This window comes from Sipha flava, unplaced genomic scaffold (assembly GCF_003268045.1).
Source record: "Sipha flava isolate LNK unplaced genomic scaffold, YSA_version1 109_pilon_pilon, whole genome shotgun sequence".
NCBI lineage: Eukaryota > Metazoa > Arthropoda > Insecta > Hemiptera > Aphididae > Sipha > Sipha flava.
In genome coordinates, this window is record NW_020271726.1 from 2116525 (window position 1) to 2142402 (window position 25878).

Genomic DNA, 25878 nt, shown 5'->3' on the forward strand with positions numbered 1-25878 from the left:
TTCATTTTAAAGGTTGTTTTTTTACATCAGTGTTTGTTTAATTATTTCTAACATATGCGACCCTCCGTATATGGGTTCACACTGAGAAACACTATATTAACTGATTAAAATGTTTGGAATAAAAACGGTTTTCACTTGAAATAATAAGTGGAAGTATTGTATAATAGTAATAATAGCCATTACTCAGACAAAGACATTTCAAGCGCTTTGACTCTCTATTGCTCATGTAGCTACTTTTTTAAAACAATGATTAATCATTTTTTTGTTTGGTAACAACGATCCGTGTATTGCATTAAGTTTTTTACTGAAAAATACTTCTAATGAAATAACTGCAATTAATCGATCCTTGCCGTATCAAAAACATCACCTTGTTTAAAATATTATATTTATTGAATACCAAAGGGTATATAATAGTATTTCACATTTATAATTTTTATAAAAAAAATTACGGCATTTTTATACATTTTCGGACTAAAATCAAATAAAACCAGATGTCTTTGATCTTCGAAAATTATAAAAAATAATAGAAATTTATGAAATTCGCTTTCATAATAATATATCAATTTTATGTGTATTCATAATTAAAAATGATGTTCAGAACTGCAGAATGTTTCCATTTTATTATAACATAATTTTTTATTATACTAATTTCATGCTTTAATTGTTTATTATTACTAGATTAAGGTGAACAATAATAAATTAAAGTGTTCAAAAACAATAATTGCTCTACTTTATTACAAAGGTAGCGATTACTTTATTTACCAAAGAAAATATGAAGATATTATTTCATTTGTATTAAAATTAAAATTTACAAAATCACATTATTTAGGTACACGGTCGCCAAGTATCGATGATGCATCAATTATTACTTTTAATTTTTTCTTTGTTTTTATGATTTATACGTATACACAGTGTACGAAATTACAATCCGGATTTATTTCATATCATTAATATACACATGTGTTAGGTATAAATATAAACGAATCAAGGTTCAGTTGCATCTTGTAGTTACGTTAAATTATATTATACTAAGCAAAACAATATATGACCAATAAATAATGGATAGATTATAACACCTTGCAAATTAATACTATTTAATACTATTCGATAACATAAAATTAGAAGAAAAAAAATGTGAGCTCTTTATCTGAATTCTATAAACGCATAAGTGAATATCTTCATTGGTATTCATGTCTATTTACAAGCGGAATAAATACTGTAATTATTCATATATTACAACGTGTATTCTTATATGTGTTACAAAAAACGAATTAAAACGAAATGTAGGTATGGAATTGGATGGATTATTATAAATATTTACAACCGATAGACTAGTGTACATATTCTACAGCTTTTTTAAATATTGTAATGGTTAAAACGTAATAATTATAAGCGTGAATTAGATGTTTATTATTTTTTTTGAGCATTTTTTATTCGCGTCCTCATAAAATATAAATTCGAGTATTGTTTATTAATGTGTACGGTGTAAGCATTACTTTTATTTATAGACGATTTACGGTAGGTGAAAAAAAAGGACAGCCACGAGTTATGTATTAAGTTTAAAAACGTAAAATGCAAAACGTAATATTTTTCATTTTTACCAATGCACCCAAAGTAATATGTTTTCTTTAAGAAAATGTGATTTTACAGACACATATACACTGGAATTATTTTATTTGTTTTCCTCAACAGCGAATGCCTCTCATCAGCGGTGATTGCTGACAGTCACCCGCGGGCGTCCGTCATTCAGAAGTTTCAATATTCTACAGAACGTGAACTAATCTAAAGTGTAACATTCAGACGTTGTCATAAGCGGTCCTACACGACTTGATGGTGAACAATTGAACGGTTACGTAACAACGAAACAATCGTGGTGCGCACGCATTCGGCGAGGTCGAACCGCCGCAGCACATTGTCGATAACGATGTTAAAACTGATAACGGCTGAGGCAGTTCAGTGTGACGCTGCACCGTAAACGCTTTAATATTGCACGATCGGTGTCGCGACGACGATTGTACAAAATACTGGACGGTTCAAAACGGTTGGCGGAGTCGTAACTGCGGTCGTCTTTTCGTCTTTGATCGCGTAGAGGCACGGGATCGACGTACCGTTATCGGATGCCACGTTCGGCGCGTGGTTGAGATTGATACGGATCCATGTGTGGTACGCTTATCGACGGGATCGATTCAAAGGGACCGTTCAGAGCAAATCGTGGGACGCTTGGATCTACGCGACGAGACCGGGGAGTAGAGTTCATACAGACAAAATTTGTAGACCGTGTTCTGACGTCATGTTCGTCCGCCGTGCGCTTTTCGTCCGACCGTCACCGCCGGCAGACGTGGCTTTCAACCGCAACTGCGGTAGTGGTTCGCGACCGCTGGACGGCGTGCAAGTGATTGACATGACCCGGGTGGCCGCGGGTCCTTACTGCTCGATGATCCTGGCCGACATGGGTGCGGACGTGATCAAGGTGGAGAGGCCGACTACCGGCGACGACAGCCGTGGCTACGGGCCGCCGTTCGTGGATTTCCAGGGTTCCGATGCCACCGACGGTCGCCTGAGCCTGTACTTCGCGTCGTTAAATCGGAACAAGAGGAGTGTGTGCGTGGACTTCCGGCATCCCGACGGCAAAACGATAGTGGAGAAGTTGGCCCAGCGGTCGCACGTACTCATCGAAAATTACATACCCGGTACACTGGATAGGTGAGACGAGATGTCGAAAATAATCGATTCCCAGCGCGAATTTGCGGCAACTCTTGAGTTTGGTCCCGAGATGTTTGCTTAAAATAAACACGAGTTTGGTTCGCGATTTTATTTATAATAATATTTGAATTGATTCCGTGGTCACGTTTGATAATACTTATATTGGATTCACGGTGATATTTTATTTTGGTGTTATCTTAATTACCCAACCCAAGTTTTCCCATGTCGGCGTATCCGGACGGTTATCGCCGGATGATATATTGTAACTTCCTAGTAGTAGTCAGTAGACCGGTACGTGTACAAGACGGAGTCCGTTAATAAAATCTAACGGCATGCCATGGCAGCAGAAAAAAAAATTTAAGAGAAAATATGGTTTGTTTTAATAGTTAACAACAGACCCTCCGGTTAACTCTTGTGAAATATGTGTATTTTAAATTTCTTCCGTAATTTAAACTTTATAATTTTAAATAATTTATTAGTGATAAAAATAAAAATAAATTAAAATTAAGCCAATTTAATAATACTCGTAATTTTACACACAAAAAATAAATTCTAATTAAATAATAATTTTAATAGTTTAATAATGTTTACATCAGATCGTATCTTTGTACAACAAAAAACCAATTTTTTGGAAGACTTTCTAGTCAACCTAACCTCTACGTAGTGTTCTCTGGGTAACGCTAATAGGATGGACCAAACTCGTATTCTCAATAAAATACGTCCGGACCCAATTCATGCTATTTTTGAAATTTAGGACCTAACTCGAGGTTATCCGAATGTATACTTCCCTAACGGGACGTTGATGACGAGAAACCGACGAAAACCAATGATAGAGAAATGGAAAATATGGAAAATACCATCGAATCGTTTTAGAAATATTTTAATCGTCGCAATAGTTATACGGTTTGGGCTTATGGTTAGTGTATACTGTTTTTATTTTCTTCTTTTTCTTAGATTTTTCTGTGAAGTCGAACAGAATTAAAATTGTATTAAAATAGACCATCGCGTATTTTGCAATCCACCCCTCTTCCCTGCAGTTAACTCTCTCTGAAATCTGTGTAGCAATAGCCGTCACCTACTTGAATTCACTAAACAACTATATTGAAAACTTTAGGTAGTGACGAAGCTTCATTATGAGACAAAGATATAATTGTCTACCCAGTTTTTGATTGTATGTACACTGTTTATTGAAAATACGTTAGCATTTTATATTAAAATTTTCAGTCCTATAATTAAATTTTATTTATCATTACTCCATTAATCAATCAAGTATACATTTATATATAGATAGATAGGTAGTTTTCATAATAAATCCACACAACCAAAATGAGCCCGAGAATTATTTACTCTTTATTTATTAATTTTCTTTATCTCATTAATGTTCTTACACCTGCTGTAAAGAGCTTTTGTACTTTATTGTGTTTTCATAGTTTGTATTGAATAAATATTATCGATATCACGATTAAATATCTGGGTCCCCAAAAAACAAAGAACTAGATATAAATCCTACATTTATTGACAAAGTTATTAATTTTTTTACAGAAACTAATAATAAAATAATAAATTTACCTTACAATGTGATTCAAGTATTAAATTATTATAATATAATAATAAAAAAATAGTGTTTATTTATATCTAATTATATACTCGTAATACCGTTCAATTTAATTATTTTAAATTTTGTCACTCCCAGAATTCAAGCTTCTACGCTGATCGTAGGGTCGGAGATTCCGACAAAACATTTCGTAGTCAATTGCGTAATGTACCAGTAGTTTTATTTAAAATACATTAATCGGCTGCAATAACCATATGTTGGAAATATGATTTTTCTTCTTTTTTTTTTTATTATCACGCGATACCGCCGAAATCACTCGTTACTTTCTTCTTTTCTTCAAAACTATTATTAATATGAACTCGATTTAACTTATTTCATCAAGGTTAGTTTTCAATAATTAAACATGTTTTCGAGAGCATGATTCGTAAGTACCATTGTGTATATACGAGTATATCGTGTCGAAGCTCGACAGTTAACCAGAATAGATTAAACGTTATTAAACAGCGTGTTAATATATTCAATGACCAGGTAAGTAAATGTTTAGTTTATCATATATACGAGTATTACGCATCAATAGTCCATATTAGTAATAACTAAAAGTTATTTCAATTGTAATATCATAACAGAAATATTATACGGCACGACGTTGGTTTTAAGTTGTTTTTATTTTGTTTTATTTTTTAACTGCATTGCAATAACTATTTACAGAGGTTAAAACTCTACCATTGGATGTGAATTTTTTCAATATCTCGTACACGATTAACTAAAAATTCAGAATATTGCAAAGCGACGTATACCATAGTTTGAAATTTGATAACTCAATAGTCGCTTTTTATGTAACAAGTATAATGAACATACGTGTTTACAAAAAGAGATAATTATTTGAAATGCATTGGTTAGTCGTCATCGTCTTATATTTTTAACTCGAATCGGTTCGTGTGGATACCAATTATATTGTTATATCACTGTTGATATTAAAATTCATAAGAAGTATTCTTCATCGGTCATTATTATCAAACGTTATACTGCAAATATATTTTGTTAAGTTTTTTCATATAATATATTATTCATAAACTTTAGTACAAAAACGAAGATCTTAGTCTGTGCCAGAGACCCAAAAGTAAAAGCTGATGTATATATTGGTAATCAAAAACTGGAACAGGTAGAAGAAATGGTATACCTAGGGAGTAAAATCACATCTGATGGCAAGAGTGTCCACGAGATTAAACAACGCATAGCATTAGCAAAAATTGCCTTTAGTAAAAAACATAAGTTGCTCACTTCAAAAAAGATACATCTTAATATCAAGAAGAGACTTATAAAAACATATGTATGGAGTGTTGCAACATATGGATGTGAAACTTGGGAAATAAATGATACCGAAAAGAAAAAAATAGAAGCGTTCGAAATGTGGTGCTGGAGGCGTATGGAAAGGATAAGTTGGATAGAGCGGAAAACGAATGAAGAAGTACTTAGAACAGTGGGAGAAAAACGTACACTCATAGATGCGATTAGAGGAAGACGCTGGAAAATGGTTGGACATGCCCTGAGACACCAGGAAGAATTGCATAATATTATATTGGAGGGTATGATAGAAGAAAAGAAAACTGCAGGACGCCCGCGGAACTCGTATATAGGACAAATTAAAATCAATGCAAAAGTCAAAACCTTCAAAGAACTCAAAGAAAAGGCGAGGAATCGGTTAGAATGGAGAATTGGAGTTGTAAACCAACCTTCGGGTTGAAAAAAAAAAAAAACTTGTGTTTACATTGTTGAGTTTCACATTTTGTTTTATTATGTTCCAAGTTACATAGAATGGACTAGGTAGGTGTATAGCTCGATAGAAAAACACATAAATTTACATTTACTTGTATTTTTTTTAATTAATTTTAGATTTCATAGAACAGATACTCAATACTTCATTTTTTGATGAATGATATATAATTTATTTTATTTTATTATCGTTGTTTATTTTAGGAAACGTTTCTTCCAAATGGTTAACGCTTTATCTTCAAAATATTTTATATGTTCTTTATTAATAATTCTTAAATTCAAGTATTTTGAAAGAAGATAGTCATAGTCAATTTGAATAGGTACCTATTACCATAGGCATAACTTGATCTTAAGATTAGAGGGGACTTCAACCCTAACATGTTTAAAATAAGTAAAAAATGTGGGGGTCTGCCCCCCCCCCCCAAACTCGTCTCTCAAGTAATATTCATTATTAAATTATAATATTATTTTATTAATATATAATGTATAAGACAGATAGTAAAATAATGATATTGAGGTAAACATCAAAGTATTAACATATTTATTAAGTATTATTTTAGATACAAGTTAAATTTTCTTAAAATTAAAAACTTAAAGGAATTTTATAACTTATAGCTTAAGCCTCCGCTCAGTATTTTCTTTTACTTCTTCTATGGCGTTTTACAAGCCATTTAGGCCCACTGCGGCATCAACCACTTGCCTCCACTGATATCTTTCCTTAGCCAGTTCAACTCCGTTCTCAATTCCAAGCTCTTCTAAGTGCTTGTCCATTCTATCCTTCCATCTTTGTGTGGGACGTCCTCTTGGTTTTTTTGTGTTTTGTTTCCATTCTCTAACTTATCCAATTATTTTCTCTGATCTCCACACGTGGCCAACCCATCTCAATCTACTACTTTTTAATACCCCATTGGTGGTTGCTTCTCCATATAGGTCTTTAATCTCTTGGTTTGTCCTCATCTTATATTCACCTTCATTGTTTTTTTTTGGATCCATAGATTCTTCTTAATATCTTCCGTTCAAAGAACGCTAATTTGAGTTCATCTGATTTTGTTGTAGCCCACGTACTACATGCATACAAGGCTACTGGTCTCCTAGGACTTAGTGTCCTTAGTGTTATTTTTGATTTAAATGATAAAATCTTTAATTTAAAAAAAGGTACCAATCCAAATAGCATCTGTTTGCCGCTACTAATCGTATATTTATTTCCTCGTGGCTTTTGGCGTCCTTGTTAATGTCTATCCCTAAATATTTGAAATTATCCACTCTTTAAAATTTGTAATCATCAATATCCAAATTTCCTATGTATTTGATCCAAGGTTGATTTTCCTATCATAAATCCTGCCTGGTAATCTCTAATTATCTCGTGTAAATAAGGTTTTATTCTATTGAGTAGAATATTAAACAATATTTTTTATGAAAAATTTAATAATGAGATTCCCTACTGAAGCACGTTTTTCGATGGTTGTGTTTCTACTGGGTTGATTTAATAGAGTCTTAAACATTTTTTTAAACGCATCTGCTATTTTTACGTTCTCGGTAAATAAAGTTCCATCATCTCCTATAATCATTGTTGTTCTGCGTTTGAAACCAAGTTTAACTTTGTTTGCTCTTCCAAAGAAGGTTTGTGTGTTATTTTTCCTACTGTTTTCTATGAGCTCTATTCTTTCTTTTTCAAATGATCTTTTTTTCATCTTTATGACTTTCTTTACCTCTTGTTGTTTTATGGCTAATGTTATTTTATTTTCTTCACTCGGTTTCTGTATTAATTTTAATCTTGCTTTATCTCTTTCTTCTGTGACTTTTTCACACTGATCATTAAACCATGGTTTCTTCTTTCTCTGCGGTTCATAACCTAGTACCTCAGCTGCTGTTTATTTTACCGCCTTTTCTATACTTCTCCACAAAACATCTATATTTGCCTCTTGTTCATAATTTGAAAGATATCTACTCAGTTTTTCCTCGTATTTCTTGGTCTTGATTTCCTTTAGTAACTTCTTGTTGATTTTCTTCTTAAAACATTGTTTTTTTTTTGCCAATCTATCGAAATCTTTAGTCTGAATTTTATCTTTACCAAAAAATGATCTGAAATCGCGCTACAGCCTCTCATACTTCTTACATTTTCCACGCTTGATCTTATTCGCCAATCAACAATTATGTGGTCTATTTGATTTCTTATTCTTCCATAAGGTGATATCCAAGTCTTTTTATGAATATTTTTATGTGGAAACTTTATGCTACTAACTACCATGTTTCTTGCAGTTACAAACGTAATCAGTTTGTTTCCATTTTCATTGGATTCATCGTGTAGACTGTCATTGCCAATGGTTGGTTTGTATACTGATTTTCTTCCAATTTTCGCATTACGCATTTCAGTTCTGTAGAAAGTAGTTCCCTTTTGGGTATGGCAACTATTTTGGACCCACGTTTTAAAAAACTTTATTTTAAAGACACCGTTGTATTATCCAAGATGCTGAGGTATATATCGAATGCAATACAACAAACATAGACCATGAGCTCCAGTGAAAGTTCATCCGATACAGACAACACAGGTAAGAATATATAATTTATCATTTACAAAATAAATTTATGATGTAACATGTATGCATAATATTTATTTTTTTATTTTTTAGCAGTAGAAGAACCTCAGACGTTCAATTTGTGGCAAGATCATGCTAAATACGTTCAACAATCTACCAGTCGTAAATCCCATAGAGGACAGTTACAGGAGGATAGTGGATTCCCTCCGAATTAAATTTATACTTGAAAAGCAGTCATGCCAGATTATCAGATGATCATCTACTGATATGGAAGGATATGTATAAGATGTATACAATACTATCCAAGGTTGCTATTAAATATCTAGTACCTGTTGCGACGTCTGTCCCCAGCGAAAGATGGTTTTCTAAGGCAAGATTAACATTAAACAAACAACGGAATCGATTAACATCCAAGCATTTAAATCAACTGTTATTTTTACAGTCTTTAGATGAGACTTTATGGTTAGGACGTTAGGTTAGTCAGTTAATTATGTACAGAGTCAGACAATAAAGTATATTATTAAAAAATATCAAATTGTTTTTTGTTATTACTCATGCATTAAAGTTTAATTCAAAACAAAAATGCATAATATTGTATAATGTATATTGTATACCTACTTAGAGTTTAGACATAACATTTTTTAAATATCTAAAATATGTAACCATTAATTTATTTAATACCATTTAATATTTAATTAAATATATTAGACAAATAGTATTATCAATTTAATGACAATAAACTGATAAGGAAATAAGCAGTATAGGACGTATAGGTCATAGGATTATAATAGAAGTATACTAGTAGTAATTAGTAGCTAGTAGCTACTACCTAGTGCCTACTAGCTACTAGCAAGGACTCGAGTACGCGAACCGGCGAACATAATCGGATCACTTATATGAACCATGATTCCCATTTCTATAATAGATCATTTTGTAGACTTTTGTCTATAAGAGTTATTGTTACAAATAATATACTGAATTCTGAGAATTTTTTTTGTTTATTTAAGTTTTTCCATGTTCTGAAAAAAATGTATGTTAAAACATCGAAAAAACATCGATGTTTTTCTAGGAAATCCGATGTATCAAAAATATCGATGTTTTAAGTTTCGATGTATCGATACATCGAAACATCGATGTTTGAAAATTTTTGCCCATCTCTACCTTACGACAATTCCCAATAATGGAGGGCCCAACGGGGACACTCTAATTGCCTCCCATAAATCCCTCGAATTGCCTCCCGTAAATAATTTAAAAAAAAGGTTACTCGAATTGCCTCCTATTTGAAAAATTTCCATTAATCGAATCAATACAATCGATATAAACTATCGATTTATACAATAATACATTTATAAGTTGATTATAATATAAATAGGTATAGTCATTTCAGATGGTTGTTTAGTACTTGTCTATTAATTTTTTTTTTTTTGAGTCCTTCGTACATGTATGAATTATATTTGAAACATGGAACATAATTTCATCGATTAAATTAGTTTTTAAGTAGGCTTTACATATTTTTTTGTTGCACGTCCATCTCTTAATTTCATTAGCAAGGTATTTTTGGCATCCATATTTGTAACCATTGACCATTAAAACAGTTTTTCCCTTCTTACTTAAAATTAAAGACATTTTTTAAATTAATAAATTATGACGAAAAATATATACACATAAGTTTACAGGCGTATACTGACGAAGTAATGCAGATATAGTACCTGGTGTCAATCTGTAGTTTTAAATTGAAAACCAGTAGAAGCAACATTATATTGCTATATCATACTCCGTTGTTGTCTAATGGCAATAAAAACCACTGTTAGCGAGCAGTAAGTATGAAAATGCGGCACTTTTATCTCTATTATACTCAAGTTTATATACGTATTATCGTATTCGTATGGGCTACTAAAATATTATTACAACCACAAATAACTACATAATTTACTTGTCTTAAATCACAAGTTTAGAATTTAGAACAAATTTTGTCGCAGTTTGGTATATTCACTATCACTCAATTTCTAATATCAAAATATCGAAATCGATGTCAATTATATCGATTGTTAAGGGAGGCAATTCGAGTATGGTAAAATAGGGGCACTTGAATTGCCTCCGAAATATCCGGAGGCAATTCGAGTGACAAAATGTAACCTAACTAGTTTTGGGAGGCAATTCGTGTGCACCGGGCCTAACATAACTTGGAACCTCGGGTTCTTTAGCCCGTACCTCTAAAAAGATGACCTCTGCAGGTTCCGCTCAGTATTGGCAAATTAATTTAAAATGTCTTCTTTGTTTAGAATGTTTGACAAATCTCTTTCAATTACTATGATTGCTAACTTGGAAAATAAATTTGATAGTATAGTTGACCTTATGTAGGTGTTTATTCGACAAATCGCTAAGAATGTTCTTTGCCAAGATTCGGAACTTGTTGGAACTGCAAGCGCTAAATGTAGCATTTTGTATAAATTTGGGAAACAGATTTTTCAACGATACTCTTTACCTGCGTTAAATGTTATTGATTGTTACTGTTTTCCAAATGATTGTCATAACAATTTTTTGCAACCAAAATTTCTGATTTTAAGTCAGTTTCATTAATATTTCGTTACTCGTCAGTGGCGGTTCTGGTAGTATTTTTTCGGTGAGGCAACATAATGTATCACCCCCCTCCCTCTATACAAAATTAGAATTCACAATAAATGTAATTTAAAAACAAAAATAATTATAATTGTATGAATGCTAATAATATACTTGTTTCGTATAGTAAGTGATAGATAGGTAATAAACAGAGCATTTTAAAATTTGGTGGTCCTGAAAAGGACCTTTTGAGTAGGTATGCCTAGTCCTGAAAATTACTTTTTAAGTTGGTATGCCTAGTCCTGAATAGGACTTTTTAAGTAGGTATGCCTAGTCCTGAAAAGGACTTTTCAAGTAGGTATGTCTAGTCCTGAAAAGGACTTTTAAGTATGTCTAGTTCTAAAACTATTAATTAACTAAATTAAACTACCACGTCTGTCACTGGATACGTCATAACTCCAACAGTAATTAATTTAATAATGTTTATTACAATAAACTGCAGCACTCGCACATATATTTTAACGCAGACGTTAAGACGAAACCACCGAAAACGGAAAAAGTGTAAGACACAAGCGAATATTCGTACAAGACGTCAAGACAGAAATGACTAATGAATAAATAATGATAAATATAAAATTATTATCAATAGATATTACAACGGACAACGGTTTAATTAGGACTGTCCCGAATCTCGATTGTAACAATAACATCTTTACTGATAATGTGTTTTTACGTTGAAATGCCGGCTGACTATATATTCCTGTATACCGAGTCTATTTTTATTTCATAGACGATGTAAGTCGAGCCTCACAATGATCATTACGCATGCGCAACTCTAGTTATTTTATAGTCGCGTGCATTCGCGTACATACGCTTGTGTGTGTAATTCATGTACACAATAGTACATACTCTGAGGCGGAGTTGAACGGTGCCTTCTGACGTCATCGGAACATTACCGCCGGTTGAAACACCAGCGTTTGTTTACGTAATACTTATATTTTCATTCATTTCTTATCGGTTTATCACTATTTTTGGTAATAAACACTAATGATATGATTTACCATTATTTTACAATATAATAAATGATAATTCATATTGTTAAACTTGGCAAAGAAGATTTTTTCTCAAATAAAATCATAAAAACGTTAAAAATTAATATCAAATTTTTATATGCTATCGGTGGGCCAAAATATATACTTTAATAGTATTTTTTACTTAAAATTGTAGGTTAGGCGGCGCCTCACTTGCCTCACCCCCAAAACCGCCACTGTTACTCGTTAATCATTATCACAAGTTATTAATAATTTCTAAATAATATTTATGTAGTAAAACCTTACATACAATTATCGTATCACAATAATACGTATAACCAAAAAAAATAAATATTTTACCATAAAACGATATTTTAAATTAAAATTAAGAGGACGCTATACCCAAAGTGAAACGGATAAAACGACCGATAGGAAGCTTTATTAGGTGTTTTTACACAGCGCAAGCACACGACGTACGCACACAGAGTCATAGTTGTTATCGCGCGATTAACAAAAGGGTCTAAAAATAATCAACATGCGGGCGAGTATTTTATTGTTTTATGAACTGTCTTAGAATGCGGATAATGAAAAAATAATATATTGGTGATTATAGTAATATTACCACAATAGTCAATATTCGTATGATTTTCGCGCCCGCTTATGAACTAATTGATTAAGATTTCTATTTCTTATTATGTGTACACAAATAATTATACTAAAATAATGTCGGATAGGCTATATTACAATAATATTTACATTAAAATAAAAATATTATAAATTATCTACTGATTACTTAGTACTTACTTATACTATTATAAAATATATTATATTATATTTTTTTTTGTCGTCTATACATTATAATACCAATATACATAATACCAAATTTATAGCAATAAGCTAAACTATTTAAATGTTTAAATAGTAGTTTTCTAATTGGTGAATATATTACGTATATTTTACGTTATAATTGTGTAGGTGTATATTATATATACTTGCTATTGTTAAAGGTGTATTGAAGTAACCAAATTACATTACAGGTAAAATCTATAACCAAATAGAATATAACGTTGCTATACACATTTTAAGTATTAAAAATTAAAACAGTATGAAATGTTTAATATAATAGTAATAGGTACTACGATTCCAAAGAAGCTACTTGATTTTGCACACTCGTGGTGAGTTCCAAGCTATATCAAAAAAAGGTTTTTTTTTTGATTCAAGCGCATATTTTAATTTTTATAACTTACCTTCTTTTACGTAAATGTACTAGGCTGGATGTCAACACGCTTTTTGATTTATGTTTTAATTTGTTTCGCTTATTAGCCATGATTAAAAAAAAAAAATAATGAAAAAATATATACTAAAAAGCTCAACAATTTAACACTTGACCAAAAATTATTGTAAAACAGTCTTCACATAATCACAAATTACAAATGACAAATCATACAAACAGTATTCACCAACACGGTGAACTAAACAAGAACAATTGATGAATGATTCCGATTCTTCGACTTTATAAGCTATTATAGATTCATAATATTATTCTATTTTTTGATTTATCAGTATTTCGTTTTATATATTTTGTACTAGCTCACACAAAGATAACAATAAATGGTTATTAATCTATAAGTTATAGAAATATAATAGGTACTAAAGCTTACTATTTAGAGTAGGGGTCTCTAACTCGCGCCCACTTAGTATTTTTTTGCAGCCCGCGATCACATTTTAAGTATAGCATGCATTTTTAAAAAAACTGATGTGGCCCCCTGCATAAAAATGTGAAGTTCCCTGATTTTGGGTATGTTAAGTCTAAGGGTACCTCTTCGCTGTCGTTGCCGTAAACGTAATTATTTGCTTATTAAAATAGTTTTTATGTATGTAATAATATTTTAATACGGGTGTTCTATATTACCTGTACACCTAAGTACTTTTTATTACAATTTATACATTGTACACAGTATATTATTGTGACAACTCTATTTTTTTTTTATAATAGCATTGATTTTAGAATAATATTCTGGTAGTAATAACTAATATTATATTATTAGTATCTTTAAATATATAAAATGGAAAAATAATTTATGTCGTACAGTCCATTGACTATTTTTATTGCATTCGTTTTGGATTTGATTTTTCGTGGAAGCGATAACGATTACGAAAGATAATTTATTGAGCACTTGAACGGGTGAATTCAAAACAGCGATAGTAATGGGAGAAGTTCTAATTTCCGACAACGCCGCCGCGACTACATTCTGCCACCGTTTTAGGTGGCAGCACATGACTGATATATAAAATAAAATCGAACGACAAAAACATGAACACGGAAAACTAACAAAAAGGCCTCTAAAAGTGATTTGAAAATTATTTCACCTATTACTTTATTTGAAGACAATAACATTTCAGAGTGAACCTCATAAGGGTTTTTCATTATTCCGAATGAATAGTTCTGTATGATAAATAAAATAAAGCAATATTTTACTTTTTTTAAATCATTGTAACTTTTTTTCTAATAAATATTTTTAAAAACGCGTATGAGGTTCACTCAGAAATATTATTCTTTACTAATTGTATAATAGGTGTTTTCACCCTAAAGTTACATTAAAAGGCATTTTCGTTGGTTTTCCGTAAACATGTTTTTACTAGTCATAATAACAGGTGTAGCGTCCTTTTAAAAATATAGCTACCGTTAGCAAGACTAAGAATTATGAAAGGAGGGCTATGATTCATATTGGGTGGCTTACCACCCCCAAGTCCCTCCCTAGTTACGCCTATGCCCACTACTAATAATACGTACTACTGAATATATCTGAAAACTATTAGATTCTGAGTAAAATGAGGAATGTATAGGTTTTTTAAACATATTTAGTTTTCAAAAATCGTAGTTTTTGTATGATTATAATAATTGATAGAATTGAATATATTCAAACAACATTTTTTGTACAAATTCTTAATTTTGTAAAATACACGCAGTTTTACGTATATTAGGTACCTAATTATTTGTACTATTTGCTTTACGTTCCATTAGACATGGGGTTGGATACGAAGACTTGCGCAAGATAAATCCGAAATTGGTGTACTGTTCGATAACTGGTTATGGATCCAAGGGCTTATGGAACCAGAAACCTGGTTACGATTGCATAGCCGCCTCGGTCGGTGGTTTAATGAACGCCACCGGCGACGCGGTTCCGGCAAAAGCCGCCGTGCCCGTTACCGACCTGATGACTGGCATGTACGCACACGGTGCCATTTTAGCTGCCCTATACCGAGGCGTCGGAGACAAAATCGACTGCGACCTGTTGTCCACACAGCTTGCAATGATGATCAATTTGGGATCGAATTATCTAAACGCAGGTAAGATCACTCATTTGACCACTGAGTGACTTCATAGGAAAATTAAAATGGCCCCTTCCATTTTTCGAGTATCTTTATATATCATATCTTTTTGTTATATTTCTAATCGATTTTTAATTACATATTTTGCTTGAAGTAAATGGTCGTAAGTAAATCATAGTAAATGGTTTTATTTTTAAATTAATATATAAATAAATAAAAAAAAATGCTTAATTTCAATTTAAGATACTATTTTTTAAATTTTTTATTCCAAATTGACAACGATGTAAATCACTGTTAATTTAGTTCAGATTTATGCAATTAACTATAGGTTATCGAGCTCGATTATTTGATTCTAAGCTCTAGGTATATATATATATCACATTGACAGACAGTGAGGATTATAAATGATTATATAAAGCATAACTAAAAAAATGTATGTTTTAGTACTGCTATAGCAGTAGTTTTTTTAATACTGCTATAGCAGTAATGTCGCATTATATCAAATATTTTATGTACATATGACTAAATGTTATAGTACTGTTATAGTAGTAATATTTTTTTTATTCCAAACGTATTTTTTATGCAAATAATGAAGAATAAATAAATGATTAATAATTATTAATAATTATAATTTATTAACTAACTGACCTGGCAAACATTGCTTCATCATATATTTCTAGTATATATTTTCTATTATAAAAAATAATTAACTCATTGTAAGTATGTTGGGATAGTGTCTATGATTGAAAGAGGAATGGAGCTCTATGGATGATGACGGCCTATAAAAATTACAAAACGCCAGCCATTTATGTTTTTACTTTATATGCATCTTTAAACGTTGAATAATGTTATCTATTCACTTTGCCTATATCTTAAAATGTAAATAGTCCGGTAACATTAACTAATTACAGTTGCAGATAGAATCACTCAGTCTACCTTAGATTGACTGTATATACTCGGCTCAAAATGTTTGAATGAACCTGGGCACGCATCACATTGATTGCGAGGCATCCATTTTTTCATTTTTTCAAAGATACCCTAGGCAGCTTCATTGGAGCTGATGTACCGGCCAAATTGGTAAAGCGTTATTTCGTTGTTGTTATTCAATTGAGGACCATTCACATTAGTATTTTCAATTCTAAATACAGCGATATCGCTATTTTTATTTACATACTTGCAAATGTAGTTGATGCTCTTCACCGAATTACAGAACTGAATATTAATATGAGTATTGAATATTTTGGTCAACAGAGGCGAATATAGTACCACCCAACGACTGTCAATGTCGATGTCTACGTTGTTATTATTTTTTGTAAACGATTGTCTACCATTATCGGTATTTTTTCGACAATATATTGGATATATTTCTGATCGTATCGTTTGTGAAATCTTTAAATATTTGGAAATTAATATCTATTTATAACATAAATAATATAGAACAATTATATCCGCCTTATTTTTCAGTTCCCAATGTCGCTTTATGCTGTTTGGGTGGCAGTATAACTTGGTCTTTCATATGACACCATTGGAAAAACCAAGGCTGGGCAAGTTAATGATATTTTTTAACTCAGTTAAGTTAAGTTAATTGAGTTCATGTTTAATTAAGTTAACAATTAAGTTAATTCACATGAGAATTACATCAATTAAGTTAAGAATTAAATTAAAAAATATCGTTAACTTAACTTCAATTAATAAGTTAAGTTAATTACAAAAATAAAAAAAATTTAAATTAAGCCCTGATATGTATATTAACAATTTACAACAGATCTCATGTAACACTAACGATAATAAAAATGCAGAAAAATCTTATTAGACACTAATTAGAATAGAAAAATATACATTTCTCTACTGGGATTGTTTTTAAGCACTCAAATTTAAAATTTATGGTAATTTATGTACTGTTTGTTTTTATTCATTTTTCATACAAATCACATATAATAAATATAATTTAACTAAAGTATACTTTTCAATGTTCAATAATAGTATGAAAACTAAAAATAATTACTGTAGCTGAAAGTATAACTATAAAATTATATAGGCAATAAATGTATACAGTTGATACAAATATATATATTAAATATATAATATTATTATTTAATTTTATTAAAATCTAAACAAATATAAAACAATACAATAGAGAGGTTAATTAAAATACCTATTGAATCTCAATAAAAGAGCCATTTCATATGTTGATCAGCTATTAAATTTCTTTTCTTATTCAATAATATTTAATTATATCTTAGATTATGGAATAATTCTATTAATAATAGATTACAATTATTATTAAGAGTTATTTATTTAATGATAATATATATAAATTTTTGTAATATAGATTTACGGCCTCTTTTCATGCCAATAGTAATGTAATTCATGGGTGGCATGGCTATTTTTACTCAATAGTCTGAAAACGGTTGAGAACTTTTCCCGAGACCGGTGGGACCCCAATTAATTATTAATACCTAAATAAATATTATGGTCTTATCAAAAAATTCTTCGACATTTTTATTTTTATATTTTTCTAAATTCCATGAAATTGCTAATGAATGCGGTTTGTATTTTACAAAAATATTTTTCTGGTCTTGAAAATTAAAATTAACTTAATTTGGATAAATGAAAAAAAAAATACGTTGATTTCAAGTTAATTTGTTAGGAAATGAGTAAAGTTAATAAGTTTAATATCAGTTATGAAATATGTTAAGTTAATGAGTTAAATTAACTTAACTTTAAATTTATTAACTCGTTAATGCCCAGGCTTGGAAAAAACCAATGCTAGAGCACTAATTTTTTATAACCGTCCATCAATATGATATATACATATTACAATTACGCATGTTAATTATTTTAATGCCATAAAAATGATATAGGTAAATTTTTTTCTAGTAATATATACAGTAGGTAAATATTTAATCTAAGAAGGGAACTAACTATAGTTAAGCATGCTGTATTTTAATTTTTGATGATACTGTAATATGCAAAACTGTTTTGAATAGTCTTCACATAAGATTACCTAATTATAAAATTAACGCGAAAAAGAAAAAAATTATGTAATAAATTTATTTAAAAAAAAAAATATGTATTGGCATCGATATTTTATACGAAACAATATTTAAAATTTTCAATCGTGAAAAAAATGATTAAAATTTTCAAGCGTAATCAAAAGCCACTTTTAAGGTATTGTAGTTAATCAAATATTATTTTTGAATTATAGGACAAAAGTTTGTTTGCATTACATTACTATACCAATCTTTCTGTTTCCACTCTCTGTACGTGATTTATAGATAAAATATGAATAAAAATAATATCTGTTGTAATACTTAGTAAAATTAAATTTATTAAAACTGATAACATTAATTGAACGCATATAACCGATGGGGATCACGACTTGTGTAATTGTATCTTATTATATTCATTATTTTACAGCATGACAGTAAATGTCGAATGAAAAAATGTATAAACATGTAATTGTTGATAAAAATAATATAGTAAATTACATATAATTTGTAATCTGTGAAATAGTTTAAAATTAAAAGAATTATTATTTTTTATATACATTTTAGTTAATACGCATGTATAAGCTTTCTTACTCGTATAATTTTAATGAACATTTCTTTCTTATTTGCTGCAAAATCCGATCATTCCATTATTATAGATATGGTTTAAAATAATAGCATCGGCTGATTATTTTGAAAATCAACTTAATAACTTAATTACTTAACTAAATAACTTAAATTTAAAATTCATTTTTGTTATTAAAATTTATTTTATTCCCATATAAGTAAGGTTGCCAACTCTTATTTACAGATATGCGGGAAACCAGATATTTATATGCGGGATTTGACAAAAAAAAAAACGGGACGTGCTTACAAATTTACAGAAATAAGAGAAAACGATTTTAATAATTTTTATTAGTTTTATTTAAAATTTGAAATATTCATTAAAATTAGTTAGGTACATTTAAAATTACAAATTAGTAAATTTAATAATTTAAAAAAATTGCTATTGGACCATTTTTCTTGAAAAACGCGTTTTTCATCTGAGATTTTACGTTTTTTACTCACCGACATATTGTACAAATATTACGAAGAAAAATTATGAAATTGAAATGTTTACACATAAAGGAGAATATTGTGCTCGTTCCACAATCGATTACGAACCAACAGACAATAATAATTATATATTGGTAGGTAATTCAATTTATATTATTACATATTTCTGATAGGGATAGCTTAACTGTTATAATTTTATTGAACTAGAAAATGTAAATGCTAAATTTAAAATGTGATCACGGCCGCTTGCGGCCTACGGGCCGGGGGTTGAAGACCCCTGCCTTAATCAATGTAAATTAATTGTAAATTAATTTGACATTAATAAGATAACGGATGGAATGTCAAATAAAGTTTTAAATATTGGGCTGAAAATATTTTCATTTATTTCAAAATATACAGTGTAATATTATACTGCTAACAACCACGAAAGAAAACCCGTAATCGACAGGACAGACAGTGGTTATGTAGAGGAATTTCGTCAAAAATAATCTATTAAATATTTATTACACGACTCATATATATTATCCATATCAAATGAAGGTCAATTATATATAGTATATTAATCAAATAAAATTATATTTTAAAACGGTCTTGTTAATTATTATAAGATTTAACGAAATGTTATTATAAATGTATAGTAGCGCTTAGAGATATTTTGCACGAATAATCGACGTTGTCAAAAACAAAACTTTCATGGTACGTTATAATAATTTTTTAGTATTTACTGTTTAAATTCAATATCAGATTATTGAGTCTTTTGATATTAGTTATAAGAATTAATAAATAATAAAATTAATTGCTTTGTATATTGAATTGGTGAAGACAGCCGTTACATAAACTTTCATCAAAAATATTTTTCTCCGTGTAAAGATTTAATGAACATTTTTAATTATAGAAAGGAAAATGTGTTTTCATTAGCATCTCAAAAATTATTAACACGTATAGTATTATCTACCATTTAAAGTTTTCAACGAGTTGAATGCGGTGATACCCGATTGAGCACGGTCGTTATCGGCCGACCTTTTTGACGATCCGATTGAGCACGGTAAAGAAAATAACATTGTGTACAACGTTGTCAAAATGAAAACTAATTATTAGGCTGGCAAAACACTAGCGTTATTTTACCGCGCGACATTTTTTCCGCGCCGTAATTTTAATGCGTGTTTTGTCAAAGTACATTAAAATGAATAGAGCACAACACGAGTGCCGTGCATTAAATTTATGACGCGATATTTCGAAAACTGTCGCGTGCACCTTGACTTTACTGTACGTTAAAAATACTGCTATAAAGGCTTACCGTGAGTACTCTGAATTTAAAAATGCTGACAACCTACTTAAATACTTATTGAAAGTTGAAAATAAGTATTTAGGGAAAAAAATGTATATTTTTACCTTTTTCATGACAATTGTATGAGTGCTATTTTCTAGCAAAAAAAAAATGTAATTATAACACGTGATTAAAAATCCAATAAAAGATGTTTAATTATAAATAATTATACTTAAATGTATTTTATTTTGTAATAATAATATGGACGCATCGAGCTCTAATATACCAACAACATAAAAAATGCGAAAAAAAAAGTGTCTTGTGGTTTTTTTATTGGAGAGTTATTTCTTTTAGGAAACCTGAGCCGTAAATATTTTAATTTATGAAATAATCGTTACAAATCTAAAATTGAATTACATAATAATTATAAAAAAATCTTGAATGCACTGTTGCGTGCGGCCGTTCAATCGTAAAGATGGTGATGATTTAGGAATATTCCAAATAAAAATACTCAAACTAAGTTAAACTGTTTATTGAAATATTTCTTAGTACAAATTATTTAATTAAATAGACAAATAAATTGGCGTGGAGGTGCTTGCTAAAACACGTCTTAAACACATTTGAATATTGGTTTATTCCCAACCCCCTTATATATTTAGGTCTTGTGGGAATTGGCCTCGGTAATATTACTATTCGCACACCTTTCACATTTTGTTATGCTCTTTTATTAATTGCATTTATTATAATACTTTAAAATGTTGCCTGACAGCTCATATTCGTGATACCCTCGGGTCTTAATTATTCCTTTTTATATTGTTCACCGATTTCCACTATTTATGATTGATATGATTTGAATCGTATTGGTAGTTGTAAGGACCTACATTTATGTATATCCGTAACATCGTGTTACCTTCGGGTCTTAATCTAATAGTTCCTTTCTATTGTTGCGAATATTATATTATTTATAATCATTTCCCGATTTTTATTATTTACGATTTATGTGATCCCACCTATGTAGTAAAAGTCGTAAGGACCTACATCTATGTATGTCTGTAACAGCACAGTAATACGGTGCACCGAAAAATATTCTACGGTACAAAGCGGCAACGTCGCACCCATTTTCGTGCTCAATCGTGTGGTTTTTTGGTTCTTTTTTGGTTCTTATTGTTTGATTGCAACCGTGCTCAATCGGGTTCCAGTCGTTGAATGTCATCAGAGTTCATTATATAATATACCTAATGTATTATATACGTAATAAGTAGGGCTCGGGACTTCTAGGAACTTGCATGTTTTTAAATAATTATTAAAAACATAGCTAAATAATATATAAATTTGTTTCATAGCGATACAAGTTTATATTTAAAATTTATAGTTGCATATTTTGCATATTTGTCCATTTTTCATTTTATAAATGCAAATTTGACAATTATTCATATGAAAGAGTAAGTTTTTAAATTTTATAAAAAAAAATTATGATTTATTTCTTCATATATCACGTGACTTAGAACTTAAAGTGTCTTATTGGTGCACTAATTGAATGCATTAAAATAATTAAAACTACAAAAAACGTATACATTCTGCAAAAATTGAAGAATCTGCACAAGCTAACTACAAAAAATATCGAACATTTTAAATACAAAAAAGAATAATTTAAATCAAGAAATCAGAAAATAATTACATTTCAGTAAAAATATTTCAGTGATTAGTGATTTTTTGAAAATATATATATTACCCTGTCGTTTCAGTTTAAATAAATAAATTATATTTTTACTTATTTAAAAAAAACTAATATTTTTTATTTTAAAATAAATGTACAAAATCATATTAATTATTTTCCAAAATAAAAATGTATGGTATTTATTTGAATAATTTTGAAAAAAGCGTACAAATATACTTGTTGTTTAATAACTGTGATTGTCACAGTATCATAAGCTTTCGTTTGAATTTGAAATCACTATACAGATTTTTATTAATATTATTACGTAAATATTTTATTAAAAATGTATTGTATTATATTACATATATTAATATTAATAAAACTATAATAGTTACCATTATTAATTGTTTACGCATAGGGTATCATTTTAACAATAATATTTTATTGAGAAATTAGTTGTCACTTGGAATTTGAAAATTTTTTTTTTAAAAACTGAATTTCATTCGTATAATATATGTTTTATGGTTATAAATAACAACCACGGTATATTTATATACCATGCCTAGAATAAATGTACCACTAGTAATTTGTTAAAGAAAGATAATTCGAGGAGTTTATTTTTAATTTTTTTATAAATAATATAAAAGTTTATTAGGACAAACTTATTCCAAAAATAAAAATTACCTAGGTGTTATCTTTAACTGCAAGATTTTCAGAAAAATGCAAGGGTTTCGGAACGTATAGGTTCGAAATTTCTGCGACACTAGGTAAAATGTATACTATATTAAAGTAGAAGTTCTAGAACGGGCTTTCGAAATCACTACTACCTACTGCACAAAACAAAATGATTCCCATGTTCTGTGACAATATTTTCAAGTACACACATTGTACCAGCAGATGTGCCACATTTAAGAATTATACCTATTATAATATATTAGAACAGTGGTTCTCAACATTTTTTGTTCATAGTTACTATGAAATACTACTAAATGCTAAAAAATCCACGGAGTTCCATATCTTCAGGAATATCAATTTTAAACTCATATAAAATTTTATATTAATGACTTCCTTTTTAATTTGATTGTGTTTACCATAATTCGTACGGCTTATAAATATAACATATTTAATTATATTTATAAAAAAAAAAAAAAAAACATTTGAATAAAATGTTCAGTAATACAGTATATAAGTTTTAATGCGAACAATAATAACTTTTTTTCCTGTACCAATATTTCAATATTTAGATTTATGGACGAATATTGAATGGAATTTTTAAATGTACCAATCTATAATAATAAGGAAATTCCTTCAACTTTTTATATATTCATAACATTTATGTTAACGTAACAATTTAATTTTTAATATTATTCGAATTTTATTTGATATTCAGATGTTGTCACGGAGTCTCTAGATTACCCTTTAGAAACACTATTTGAGAACCGCTGTATTATATTATAATTAATGTTTCAAAGGTATGCTGGCCAAACGATGGGGAACCGAACATGAGAGCTTGGTCCCGTACAAAGCATTTCAGACGGCGAACGGTTTCCTAACTCTGGGCACGGGCAATGACGCACAATTCCGGTCGTTTTGCGAACGTATATCGATGCCGGCCTTACCTCAGGATGAGCGGTTCACGGACAACGCGTGTCGTGTTAAATACAGAAAACAATTGTACGCAATTATCGAACCTATTTTGAGGACCAAGACTAACGAGGAGTGGATGGAAATTTTCGAAGGAGTGCCTTTTCCTTACGGTCCCGTCAACGACATGGCGCAGGTATGCCAACGTGAGCAAGCATACAAACGGTTACTAATGCGCGTTCTGCAACAGGGTTCTTATACGACGTATACTCATAAATAAGTTTAAAGATATGTAATCTGACTTATCCTCATTTTCACATTTCTCATTTTCACCGCTTTAATTATAATATCACGTGTTAAGATGTTTTACACTTTTCTTTCGGGAATGTTATTAACTTAAACCGGAGGTGGGGGTGACATAACTTTAGTGTAACGTTGAATATATACGAAAAATATAAATTATTCTTAAATTTACTGCTATTTTAATTCACTTTTGTTCGCATCTTTACGTTATTGCCGTCTCTTTTACTCTCCACTCAAAAAGTATACGCTCAAACCATGACGCGGACCCGTGCAGCAGCCGTTGCCGGAACGGCCGTCGCCGACCGTGCCCTTATCTCTCTCATCAACCACCACTCCAGGGCACGCAACTTTGCAGCGAAACTACGTCCTCCCATCCATCACCGTCAGGGGACGCGAGCGGTCGCTACGACGTCCGACAGGTACCACCATCTGAACCGTGCTGTTTTTCCGAGATCGCGTACGGAGACACACCTGGTCGCCCCATCTCGAATACAAGTGTTCTTGTTTTTTTTTCCTATTATATTTTTTTTTTGTGACCATCACCATTTTGACGTTATAGTCTTGTAACGATTCAATGTGTTAAGTTACAGTGGAATATATTACTTAATTAAACATTTACTATTGTCACTTTTATTATTATATTTTTACAATAACGGTGACCACCGCACCCGCAACTCGTGTATACACCACCATCACCTGTGTGCCGCGTCAACCACGACCGACGAATTACGAGTACAAAATATATTTATAATATATGTTACAATAGAACTCTGATGAACATACATGCACGGTAGGAAAAGGGAATTGCTTTTGATACGCTCATGTTGTGTACATCTACTGCCAGGGACGTTATATTAAACTACGATCGAATTTATAAGAGTTAATTAATACTACTCGAACAGTACCGTATTATTATCGATTTGGTAATTGGTCCGTGAGGATTGAAATCCAACAAAATAATCGTATATGTGATTGTAAAACCGTAATACAAACAACTTCAGTTTATACGCACGATTCATTTATGAAAATTCGTTTAGCTCGCATATGCATATAATACTACTTTAGTAATCTCACGACTACAATGACGATTTGATTTTCGTTTTTCAGGCTTTCGATAACGAACACGTCAAAAGCATTGGGATTGTACAAAACGTCGATTGCTCGTACAACGCGAAACTAAAAATGGTTGGACCCGCAGTGACATTCAAGAACAGCAGTAATAAAATCCGAAGAGAGCCTCCATTGTTAGGTCAGCATACGGACGAAGTACTGATTTCTTTGGGATATAGCGTGAAAGAAATAAAATCATTACGTTCGAAAAACGTAGTATGATTACATTATGTTACTGTTAACTACATAGACTTACATTTAATACATCATTTCTCCTATAGTAAAAAAAATACAGTATTATCATTTGTTGATTTCACCGTCTTATCGCGACCACCTGTGGCGTTTCCAGAATTTTTTTTTGGCGGAAGGGGTTATAAAAAATGTAACATTACATTTTTTTTGAATTTTGTGTGTTTTTAT

The 25878-nt window shown here is 30.4% G+C and overlaps 2 protein-coding genes across 2 annotated transcripts in view; one reads left to right on the plus strand and one right to left on the minus strand.

The window, feature by feature from the left end:
* Positions 1-25878, minus strand: part of LOC112688007 (orexin receptor type 2-like) — a 62604-nt gene that overhangs the window by 36317 nt on the left and 409 nt on the right. The window lies entirely within an intron of this gene.
* On the plus strand, positions 1912-25878 carry LOC112687998 (succinate--hydroxymethylglutarate CoA-transferase). Its single transcript, XM_025561010.1, has 4 exons — positions 1912-2703; positions 15184-15509; positions 23934-24241; positions 25456-25878. Exons 1-4 carry the CDS (start codon positions 2291-2293, stop codon positions 25678-25680), a joined length of 1272 nt encoding a protein of 423 aa, XP_025416795.1. The 5' UTR covers positions 1912-2290; the 3' UTR covers positions 25681-25878.